The following is a 12,749-nucleotide window of genomic DNA, read 5'->3' as shown; positions in this document are numbered from 1 at the left end:
TCGATATCTACAGTATCTATCGATGTATCTATATCTACAGTATCTATCGATGTGTCTATCTCTATAGTATCTACTTATGCAACTATATTACAGTATCAATTTATGTATCTATCTATGTATCTATGTATCTATGCATGTATCTATCTATCTATCTATCTATCTATCATTTTGAAAGCAGAAAGATCAATTTCAAATCAACAATATTACAACCAAACCAAACTAACTATATTGGATAACACCAACGAAAGTCATATTTTACGATCAGATGAACAGGTCCGGTAAAAATAGCTCCTTATCTGAACATTTTCACTTTTTACAGTATAGAAACTTTGCAGAACGCCTCACATAATTTGAGCAGATATAAACATGTCTCATGCCACGTACAGTACACAACCCGAATACATTATTGAGCATGCCTGGCATTCAGAGCACAAGATCCCGCTTTCATTAGCTCCTAAACCATTTTCTTACACGACTGAAACCTTGACCCCAGCCGTGTTACACTTAACCATGTTTTATTCTGCAGTAAAGAGCTCTGTGTTTTGTGCAGGGGTTCATCCAGCATCATAAAACGTGGCTGAGGGGGGAAAAAGAGAGCGAGAACAGGGGTTAAGTTGACAAATCCCCCAGCTTTGAGCCTCAGCGGGCCAGTAATCTCTGTGGTAAGCAAAGAGCTCTCAGGTACCCCTTCTGTTATCAGCGCACGTCCACTTATGGTAGTCAAGGCAGCCTCACTCTGTTGTCTTCTCCCTTGTAGCTGCTGTGGAGCAGTGACATTAGGTTCATTAGGTCCCCTCACTGTGTTTGCCGGGCCACTTGTCCCGAGACACTTTATCTTTTGACGCCAAATTTTGATGGCTTTGTTGCCCCTCAACTTGCACGAAATTGCTCTTTTGTGTTGAGTGTTGTACATCAATTGAAAAAGAGACCGAAAGGAAAATAAAATAAAAATTACAACTTTGAATTTTAAAAACTTTTTAAGAGAGTGTAATAGATTTTATTGGGTTTATATAATTAATTAGGGGGGAAAAATCATAGAGCAGTGGTTCTCAACTGGTGGTTCGCGATGGGCGAAAATGGGACTGTTCTGAATATAAATAATAAAATGCAACTAACCATATAATTCCGTATGGTAGGATAACTCAGTAAATGGGGTTATCAACTTAGAGTAGAAAATGTATATTTTTTGTTGTTGACATCAAAGGCTTAGTGCCCAATCAAACTCAAATGTATAAGTCACTTGGTTGTAGCTAGCCAAATTAAGTATGCCATCATGGACAGGCTGCTTGTCATATGCTTGCCCTTATCCTCAAACCATGAACTAAACTACGCAAGAAAAAAGGAATATTCCGGGTTCAATACAAGTTAAGCTCAGTCGACAGCATTTGTGGCATAATGTTGATTACCACAAAAAATAATTTCGACTCAGAAATCGAAGTGAGACACTTACAATAGAAGTGAATGGGGCCAATCAGTAAACGTTAAAATAGTCACTATTTCAAAAGTATAGCCACAAAACATAAACAATATGCGTGTTAACTTGACTTTAGTGTGATAAAATCTCTTATTAACCTTTTCTGTTTAAAGATATTTTCAATTATAAAACTTCGTTGCCATGATGACGTAACACCGTAAACCCTAAAGCCCTAAAATGACCACAAAAACAACAATTTTTAGAATAATTAATGTGCTTTGATTAAATTATAAGCTTCACATTTCTGCCTTTAAACCCTCCAAAAATTGGCCCCATTCACTTCCACTGTAAGTGCCTCACTGTAACACAGATTTTTTCTTTTTTTTTAAAGAAAAGGAGGGATGAGTGGAAATTCATTTTTGTGGTAATCAACATTATGCCACAAATGCTGTCGACTGAGCTTAACCCGGAAAATTCCTTTAACATAATTGCTTCCAGCCAAAATTAAGATATCCTGTGAGTTTGTTTGCATTTCCATTTATTTCCCTCAGAGAGGTAGGAAAGGCCTGGAACATCTCCAACATGAATTAGAAAGCATTATTTTAGATTATGGTAATAAAAGTCTCTCACACATTAAACGTTTCAGAGTAAACAAAATCCCGCTGAGCACACATGCCTATCCTGATACCTTATAAAACATGCAAACTGTGTGTGCTAGTGTTTTGTAGTAGTTCAAAGTTTGCAGCCCTATATCAACCTGTTGATGTGTTCTTTTGATCTTGCATTTTACCACCTCTCTTATTCCATTCAGTCAATGGCATGGACGGCAGTTTTAACTCTCTTCTCCACCGGTTAATCATTCCTTCAGTACTATCTGTCCGCTCTGGCTTATCTATCTGTGTGTCACTTTATAACTGGCTGTTATCAATCTGTCTAACTCCACGTGATCTAGGCAAACCTATCAGCCCCAGAAGTTTTGAATATTGTTGATTAGGTGAGATATGACTGCAGGTTTAGCGCAGGTCATGGTGAGGGGGGTACCAGGGGTGAGTGGCGTGTGTGAAAGTAAAGGGAGAGATGCCAGGGTGGTGGTTTCGTCTAAAAAGATCACACTTTTCTTAATGGAAAGTGGACGTTAAGTGGTAAACCTTAAAAAGTCTGATCTTGGGATAGAATGGAAGATTTTTATGGGATACAGTTTGAGAGGATTGCTCAGGTGGATGACCCGCTGTTGCTCTAAGTATTTTTCTTCTACAATGTCCACTTGTTTTGAGAGCATGTTAGGACAACGTAAAGACTTGGGTAAGAGGTATATTTGTTGCCTATTTGCTCTGATGAAAGCTGTAGGACCCTATGACTGTGATACACCTGCTTCCAAAGGAGTAGAGTTAGCTGGCTATAGCTATTAATTATATTATTAATTGGTCTTAATTATAACATTTAAGAGTCTCTCAAAGAATTTGACCAGTCAGTACCTCTCTATGTTAAAGTTGAGACTTTTTCAATCCTACCTTTTACTAGTGTTCATATGACACATTTGAACCAGACTTGCTGTTTTTTCTGGCTTTGGAAAATGTTGAGCATTGGCCTGCTGACGATTTTGTTATTTTTTTATTTATTTTTGTATTATTTTATTATTACTTTTAATTACCGTCTTAAGGCTGTGAGGAGTTTTTAATAGGATGCAGTTTGTTTTTGCATGCAAAAGGAATTTTAACCATTGTATTTTATGGAGCTATTTTGTTACTTATAAGACGGCTGTCTAGCGAAATATCAAGCGGGATAAATTAATAATAATTTTAGAGTAACAATTAGAACATTAGTATAATAATAATAATAATAATAATAATAATAATAATAATAATAATAATAATATTATTATTATTATTATTATTATTATTATTATTATTATTATTGCGGCTATGTGTAGCCTATCTTTCTACACAAATTTCAGGACATAGTCTAAACAAAGAAACCCTTTAAAATAATAATATATATATATATATATATATATATATATATATATATATATATATATATATATATATATATATATAATAAAAAGATTTCGTGAATGTTTTTTCAAATGTTTGAAATATGTAGCCAATAAAGTGTGTGAGCTTGACGTCAAACGGAAGGAAACCAAAAATCCCGAAACATTGTAACAATGTGTAAGTTTGTGTTGTGTTGGGTGTAGTTATATTAAGTAAATATTGTTTTTTGTATGATAATAATTTTCGTTATGTCTGACCGACAATGCTTTCATGCCATTATGTTCTTTCTAACCTATTTTATGGTTTTATTACATGACATTTCCTAATACCTCACAGACAGATTTATTATTATTTTTGACAGTGTACTAAAAAAATAAAAAAATAAAAACATTATTACATTATTCTCACAAAATATGCGCATAAAATGTTATTATAATGATACAGTTAAGTCAGAATTTTATTCGGGGTTTTTTTTATTATTATTTTATTATTTAATTTTTTTATTTTTGCCGTAAATTCAGCCTTAAATATGCCATATGGGATTTTAAGAGCAAGTAAAATTGTATCGTGAAAAAATCGTCTAAAACACATTTCAGCGCAAATTACCTGCAATTTTATTCATGCGTTGTATTAATATCCTATATGCACATATATCCTACTTGTTTACACCAGTAAACGAATTACAGTGTAGCCTACACACAGACAAACACCTGACCCTCCTATGACCACATACCTCCCGTTGCTCCCGTTAACGGCGCTGCGTGTCTCGTAATGTTCAACTATATTAGTTTTGTTTGTCTCTGTTTCCCAGCGCTTTGAGCTCCACGGTAAATTTTATTAAACAGCTGTTATCTGTAATAGGCGCTGATCCTCGAGCGCGGTTCTGATTGGACAAACGTGTGACGCGAGCGCACCGAACGTGGCACTGATTGGTGGAAGCGGTGTCAGTGCGGCGTAAACAAAGCAGCGAGGAGCGGTTTGAACTTCACATCTCTGACATTATCACAGAGCGCGCGCGGAGGAGGAGGGGCTCGCGTAAAGTTCCTGACAGTCCGCGCACTGATAGACTCCGCTATAGCCGGTCCGGATAGAAGTGAGAGGTTTTTTTGTGTGTGTGTTAAATATCTTTCTGCGTTTCCCAGTAAACGAGTAGCGTTTTAAATGTTAAATCAAGTTGTTATATTAGCGGCTGCGCGTGACGCGTCCTTAAAAATGAACTTACACAGCTGTCCGGTGCGCTTGTAAACACAACTAATATTAGAAGCGCAGTCGAACTTAACCCGTCTAGTGCACGCAGGATTTCTTTCGGACGTTTGGACGGTGTTTTTTGAGAATCTCTGGTGTTCCTCTCGCGCGCAGGCGGATCACCGGACGGAGCGGCGCGTGCTCATCATCGGCTCAGCAGAGCTGTCATGCTGCCTAAAGTCGAGTCAGAATCTCTGGGACTCGCTCGATCGCATGGGGAACAGGGGCATATGCCTGGAAACATGCAAGGTAAGGGTTATACCATGTCACACTAAATCTGCGCCATGCATATCAGGGGCAATCATTTATGCATATAATTGCACGAGCCCAAAATAAGCCACAGTTTCGCTGGATGAAACAGTTGCTCGCATAACTTTGCATGCAACAAATATAACTTGCACTCATTGAAATTCGGGATAGGAAATAGCCCCTAAACTTGTTCACCTTTAAATCAGAACCGAGTACCAAAACATAATTTGAACGCACAAAACAAAAGTCTAGCATTCCAGTGCAATTTATATTATTTTACATTGTAATGGAGAGCTGACTCAAGCTAAATTAAGAAACAACGTATTATTTTGAGCTTCAAATGATTGGGTGAACTCTTTTAATATGATCTCAATCACATGCCAATGAATTCTGTCCTAAACAGAGGAAAAACGAGACATGGACAAAACGAAACCATAAAAAATGAATATGACAGAGCAGGTTTACAAAACAAAATATCACAAATAGTTAAGCGGCAAAACCCCGACATATATTGACCAGCATTTATACACACAAAAATAACAACTGCATTTTATTTCCATGCGCATCGTGCAAATAAGTGACTGGAACAGTTGCTCATATGCTCCAATAATGCTCTATTATTATGAACAGGGAATAGGCTATATTAAAATGAAAGAGAGAAAGAGATTCCAGGGATTTGTCGAAGTGCTGAGAGAAATTCCAGGTAAGAGAACATCAGCTCAAGAAGTCGCTCTGTATTGGCAAATGAGTATTTTTTTAAATCAGAATTGAAATGATAAAATTCTACGTTTATTTTTATGAGGCTTGATCACATGTCGCAAAAGAAAGAACCGTTATAAATAATGATTTTATTTTTGTTGTTCTAAATCCAAGGACGTTCCCGCTTAGCATGTATTAAAGTCACATTTTAAATGTAAATAAAATAATGAATAAATAAAACTGAATAGGGAATTAAAACAACAAAAATGCCCGAATGCTTGTGGATTTGTGTGTGTGTGTGTGTGTGTGTGTGTGTGTGTGTGTGTGTGTGTGTGTGTGTGTGTGTGTTTAAGGCCAATGGCGCAAAATTAATTTAAGCACTTGTTGCATTCCGTTAAAGACACTCGGTTAAATTTTTTTTTTTCAGAATGGCACAAATAAAGCATGGACTACATTAGATAAATAAGGTAAAATAATAAAACGAAAATATGAATGTATTCTGTTTTAGGCCTTTCCTAAAAATATGCATTTCAAGCGAAATGTTTCTTTTTCCTGTGGAAAGAAAATCCATGTCGAAGGTATTTTTCCTTCACATTTGGTGTACTTCAAATATAACTTCTCGTATGCTGTGGAAATGGACGGTTCTATTTCAAACTCACCCAAACTGCATCACATTATTCTGTTAATGAATAAGATTAAAACTGAATAATTGAAATTAATAGATATAGCCTATTTATATCCTTTGGAGAGAAGAACATAGTCTCAAAGATGCCCAAAAGACACGGTATTTGTTTTATTTTAATAGCGTATAATGCTCGTATATTTAAATGTTGTTTTGCTTTTATTCGCCTCGTGGCTAAACATTCCAATCCAGCGCGAGACAGCAGAGTCTCTCGCGCTCCCACACCAATTTACGAGCCATCATGAATATTAACCAGATCGAAACTGAAGTTTTGCTCTTTCTGCCAGACTGCGACCATCCTCCACACCCAACACCAAGCTTCGGCTATTTCCCAGTGACCCTCGTTTTTCTCCAAACTGCATACACTTTCAGAAAATTCACTCTTAAGGCTAAGATTTAAAAAAGCTCACAAATGTTGCGTCCTGATTCCTGTATTTTGTTTGCAAAACTGCTGGCTACACCTAGAAAGTGTTGGAGAGACGGTTAAAATAACAATGTGTGCACTAAGTCACACTTTATTGTGTTTATATTATAGTGCAAGTAATTAACTTTAGTAAGTAATGAGAAATATAAAACAAGGTATGTTGTTAATATGTAATTAATTTGTAATTACATATCTGTGTTGTTATAACATAGTAATTAATTATAATAACACATCAAATATGTAAAAGACACTGTAAAACTCAAAATTTGATTGCATTTTCAGCCCCCCAGTTTAAAATGATGGACTACTCCTACGATGAAGACTTGGATGAAATGTGTCCAGTGTGCGGAGACAAGGTGTCCGGATATCACTACGGGTTACTGACCTGTGAGAGCTGCAAGGTGCGTAAAAAATGAGCTGTCTTCAACATCGAACCTACAGCATTTTTTTTTTTTTTTTTTTTTTTTTTTTGAATCCACTGTTTGTTTATTAAAGTCCATTTAATTCGGGCTTGTCAGAGTGTATTGCGGGATACTAATTAAGTTGACTGTCTGCATATTTAGTAGGAGAAATATCACTATTGGGTGGAACTAGTTTGTTTTTGTTATTGTGCAATTTGGAGAACAGCCACACATGAACTCTGAGAGGTCGGAAACTGCATGGCCAGTTTCACAAATTTAGATTCTTTGTCTCACACACATGTATGCACGCACACATACACACTGACTCTCATTGTTTTTTCCCCCAAAGGTGATTTATGGATAAGCTTTCTTTGATAACATACAGATCCCCACAGCAAACATCATAAGGAAATTACTTGCCGTGTAAAACCGTGTCTTTGAGTTTTGATAGTGCATTGGAAATATGCCAAATTTAAACCATATTCGCAAAGTTATTTGCAATGTACCTGTCCGTTATGCCCATATGATCATATTTTGACACAGGATATGTTGTGACCGATTTTGAAACAATCATTGACTTGTTAATTTTCACTAAAAGTATTTAAATTGTAGTTAGAATTCCTTTTGCATTTTTTTCCCCTTATTGTAATGAATATTGGTTGCTCCTTACATATTTCATTTCAAATTTTACTTGTCTTAATGATATAGGCTGCTTTCAAGGTTATGCACTGTATGAACTCCCTGCACCATGTTATGGGTATGTGTGTATGTATAAGTGTGTGTTTTAGTTGAGTTCTGGGCAATATTGATCCTTTATAAATGGGGCAGTCTCCCCGCAGTGTTGATCAAGAATAAGTTAAAACCTTTCCTCGTTTGATTCTCTCCTGCCCTGAAAATGAATTCAGAACTGTTGCAAGTGGAATCGTGTAATCCTGCTGCTGTAAATTATGGATATAATTTATTGGATTTTTTTCAGTCACTGTTTTTGGTGCTGCGGTATGAATAATGGGATCGGAGAATTTTGATAGTAGATACTTTGTTTGGCGGTTCCACTAACACTAAAAGTAAATAATAAATCTATTTGTCTGTATTGTGATAAAGCAGTTGCTGCAAATGCAAACTGACGTTAACTGTTCAGTGGAAATGATACCAATTCCCAAGTAACGTTTGCGCTGAAAGATCTTGTGGGGAAAGTTATTAAATAGTCAGCGCTGAAATCAAATAGCTTTGATGGAAATCACAGCCTCTGGTTATAATTACTCCAAGCGGAGCTCATGGAAACATATAAAATATGTTGCATTAATGTGTCATAAAGCTAAATGTGCCTGAAACGCATCTTAATATTAAAGAGGATATCAAGCGGGTCACTGAAAGTGACAGTGGCTCAAAATCAGCATTTTGTCTTAGCCTGCTGTGCACATCAACTCTCTGGTTAGTTGATACATGGGATTTCGGAATCTGTTTGTGATTCCTTTCCAGCCTCGGCCTGTATTTCTGTTTGTTCATGTCAGTGTGCGTGTGGGTGCACATGTCAGTTTCTGTGTGGGTGAGTGTTTGTGCGTGCGTGCGTTTGTGTTTCTACAAGTGAGCGTTGACTGCTGAGGGAGCATTTCTCTGCCCGTGGCTCTACGTTTATATGTGTCTACTTGTGTGGCCGTGTGTAACACCTCTTTTTTTCAGTGTGAATGGATATGAGCGTTCCTGTATGTGTGTGTCTGTGGTTGAATAGCACATTAACAAACAGCGGGGGTCAAAAGTTTGACATCTTCATTCACCTTACTCTGCAGGGCTTCTTCAAGCGTACGGTGCAAAACAACAAGCGCTACACATGTATAGAGAACCAGAGCTGTCAAATAGACAAGACCCAGAGGAAACGCTGTCCCTACTGCCGCTTTCAGAAGTGCCTGACTGTCGGCATGAAACTGGAGGGTAAGAAATCTCTGTTACTCTGTTGAAGGGATAGCTCACCCAAAAAATGAGAATTTTCATTTTTGGGTAAACTGTCCTTTTAAGATCTCAGCTTCCTTGAATTTCTAACTTAAAAACCACAGCTTGAGCTCTTTAACTATCTAACAATTCTACATGGTTCTTTGGAGTTCTTTCCTCTCAGTATGTAGATAGCTCCAATGACTATTAATTGTTTAATTGCTGCAGGGTAAAATTTTGAGCACTGTCGTTTTATAGCTAGCTGGCTTTGATTTGCTGGCACATGCTACCAACAGGATACAAGGCCCTCCAGCGCCCTGTCAGACCCGTCCAAAGAAATGAGCGCTCGCTGATGCTCCCCACAGGCTTGTTTAGAAATAGAAAATGTTAGCCAAAATGGTGTTTTGAATACAAACCATACTTGTAAGTTTTATTTGTACTGCTCAAATCTGAATTACAGATATAAAATATAAAAAAAACTGTTTGTTTTTTTACCAGAATATAAGTGTGCAATTCTATAATATTGCTGGTCATTTTCAAAATCAGAAACTGAGTAGGAATGTATAAGATTCATGCCTATCGTTAGCAAAAAATGTTAATGTTAACCTGAAAAATTTGCTTCATGTAGTAACAATTAAATGAACTGATTTGATTCAGGTCATAAATATAATTTAACTTCACTAAATCAACCTGAACACATTCAATGCACCAACAACACTCATTTTAAGGGTTAGATCAGGTAAAAATAATTCGTAAAGGAATATTCCGAGTTCAATACAAGTTGAGCTCAATCGACAGTGTTTGTGGCATAATGTTGATTACCCAAAAATACCCAAAAAATAATTTTAAAATGTTTTAAAAATCGCTTACATTAATTCATCTGTTAAAACTCATGTAAAGAGCTGTAAAGTTGTTTAAATTGTCATTTTTACAGTCGTTTTAGGGTTTAAGTGTTTGTTGACATTTCTTCATCATGGCAATGAAGTTGTAAAATTGGCTATAACATTACACAGTAAAGGTTAATAAGTGATTTTATCATGCTCAAATCATACATTAACACACATATTGTGTATGCCTTGTAGCTATACTTTTGAAACAATGAGTATTTTAACATTTACAGATTGGCCTCATTCACTTCCATTTTAAGTGCCTCACTGGAACCTAGATTTTTGTTTTTAAAGAAAAGGAGGGGCAAGTACAAATTATTTTTTGTGGTGATCAGCATTACACCACAAATGCTGTCGACTGAGCTGAACTTGTATTGAACCCGGAATGTTCCTTTAAAGTAACAATTGCAGGTACAGTGTATTTTATTATACAGTATGTTACATTGTCACTCCCTTTTAGTGGCATATATTTACGTTGTGTTGACTACATCTATTTATGTCCTTAGTTCTATAAGATTGCACTAAAAATGCCTGTAAACACACTGTAAAATTGAAAATGTCAAGTTGCTTCCTTAAGCAGCTATTTCTACCTGATCTGACTTAAAAACTACTTTCGTCAAGGTCAACTATGTCATATGATTTTTTTACAAATAAAATCTTTAGTTAGATATTACCACTTAAAATAAAATTTTTAGGTTACCTGAACAAACATTTTATTATTCAGGCTCTTACCAATTGTTTTATGCAAATAAGAAGTTTGGATTGCTTCCTAATAAACTGTAGATGTCTCACGTCAAATCTTTCTTTATGCATTATCAGAAGCTTTCAGCACATAGATCTGACATTACTGAATGAGTAGCAAAACAACACGTCCATATCAGCATGACAAAGACAAGTGCCCTTCCATGTGTCCATAGAAGCTCCATTATCAATACAGATAAGAAAAGGCTGCTGTTTTAAAGTTTCCGAAAAAGCATGGGCGGGCTATCTTACATGTTGTGTCTTCTGAGGAAGGACTTTACAGACAGTTACGGATTAAGAAAGATAAACTCATTTTCTTTCAACCTTCATGCAATCAGTATCATTGCAGATGAAGCTGAGGAAGTGAAATAGACTCGCTTATGGTTTTATTCATCCCATATGAGTGCAATGTTGTGCACAGTGGAGCATAAAATAGTTTTGATTTCATCAAGTGTCTGTTATCCATATTAAAGACCTTGATGAATCAAAGGATCTGGCAAGGCTTTACAATGGACATTAAAACGTGCACCACACTTTGCATCGTGCAATTTGTCATTTTTGGGGGCGAATACGCAATCGCAGTCTAGGCTCCCAGCCACTAGCAGTGGCAGCAGCTAGCGTTGCCATTACTTATGCATAGGTATCATAGCTATTCATGTGTGCGCATGGCACGGTGTGCCTTCAGAGTAGGGCTCCAGCGGACATGAAAAACTGTGTGTCAAGAGCCGGCCAGGGGAGGCATTCATATGCCAGTGATAGGACAGGGATTCTTGCCTAAGCAAAGCTTAATATTCCTGTATATTAAACACACATAAATCAGACATTAAGCAGCGCTTGAACGTGCGCTACACTACTTGGGCGGTCCTCGTCTGTAGAGAGCATGCACAAACAAACACAACACCAATAGACTCCCAGTTCAAGTAAATTAAATCAGGCAACTGCTTTTATTACCAAGGCAATTGCTTTCCGCGAGCCGTTTGAATAACACAAATTTGTTTTATAGAGAACTCACACACACATAAGCACACTGAATGCAGACTGCAAAGGAATAGACTTAAACAAACAAACAAACAAACAGACCAACAGAGAAATGGAAGCATTTCAGATGACAAGGAATTTCAAGCAGTTTGATTCATCTAAATTTTCCCCAATTCCTTCTTAAATACAGTGTTTATGGCATGGAATATTTTTATTTTAAAAATCCATTAATACTGCAGGACCATTTAAAATTTACTATTGAAGGTAAAAAGATGATTTAAAAATAGTGAAAAACTTGCAGGGAAGAAGTCCACCTGGTAGAACTACATAGAATACCTACTACATAGATATTCATAGAATAGAACTACATAGAAATACATAGAATACCTACATTTTTGCAAAAGGATATTTATGTGGCTTGCTGTACATGTTTCGTCAGTTTCCTGGTGATATAAGAACTAGAGGCACTAAAACAACAATGACTTTTAGTATTTTTTGCATAAATCACGAGTGAAATGTCAGATTGTCTGTTTATAAACAATTATTTTCACCCTGCTCCTCCCATAGCGTTAGCTTTTACTATTGCGCGTGACTTGTGAGGAGATATATTTTAATGCTTGCACTACATAGCCAACAACATTTTTAAGCTTGTTCAAGTGCGATAAAATTGTGCAGTAGCTCAACTGTTAGAGCGTTGCACTTGTGATGCAAAGGACAGGGGTACGAGTCCTGAAGAGCACTTGCTTCAGCAATAGTTTTTTATGTCACATTTGTTTGTTATGAAATTATTGGTTCGGTTTAGGTTTTAAGGTTTAGGGTAGGGAGGTAGATTTTGTTGATTTAAAACTCGGGTTAAGATTAGGTTTAGGTTAGGGTTATTATCCTTAGGTTTGGGTTAGGGTTACGTTTTAACCTTAAAAACCTCATCTGTTTGGGAGAAAATGTAACTCGCTTTTAGCGCCACACAGTGGACATTTTACTCGGGAACTGGTGCAATAAGAAACCTTGTAATATAATTTTGCAAAAATGTCACCACAGTAACGTAATTTTCATGAGATCAGGCTCAAAGAAATGTTGACACTTTCCATTGCTTACATACAGTATGTAAA

The 12,749-nt window shown here is 36.5% G+C and overlaps 1 protein-coding gene across 2 annotated transcripts in view; it reads left to right on the top strand.

The window, feature by feature from the left end:
- Window positions 1-2,464: 2,464 nt before the first annotated feature.
- nr5a2 (nuclear receptor subfamily 5, group A, member 2) overlaps window positions 2,465-12,749 on the top strand; it is a 64,214-nt gene continuing 53,929 nt past the window's right edge. The window contains exons 1-3 of one of the 2 annotated variants that reach the window (XM_051694028.1): window positions 2,465-2,716; window positions 6,990-7,108; window positions 8,896-9,037. In XM_051694028.1, coding sequence (XP_051549988.1) covers window positions 2,602-2,716; window positions 6,990-7,108; window positions 8,896-9,037 — 376 coding nt within the window. In that variant the 5' untranslated portion in view covers window positions 2,465-2,601. Of the gene's footprint in view, window positions 2,717-4,423; window positions 4,903-6,989; window positions 7,109-8,895; window positions 9,038-12,749 lie in introns of those variants that run through there. The other variant, XM_051694029.1, reaches the window with a different exon arrangement.

The sequence above is a fragment of the Myxocyprinus asiaticus genome, chromosome 49 (genome assembly GCF_019703515.2).
Source record: "Myxocyprinus asiaticus isolate MX2 ecotype Aquarium Trade chromosome 49, UBuf_Myxa_2, whole genome shotgun sequence".
NCBI lineage: Eukaryota > Metazoa > Chordata > Actinopteri > Cypriniformes > Catostomidae > Myxocyprinus > Myxocyprinus asiaticus.
This window is presented reverse-complemented; position numbering and strand designations above follow the sequence as displayed.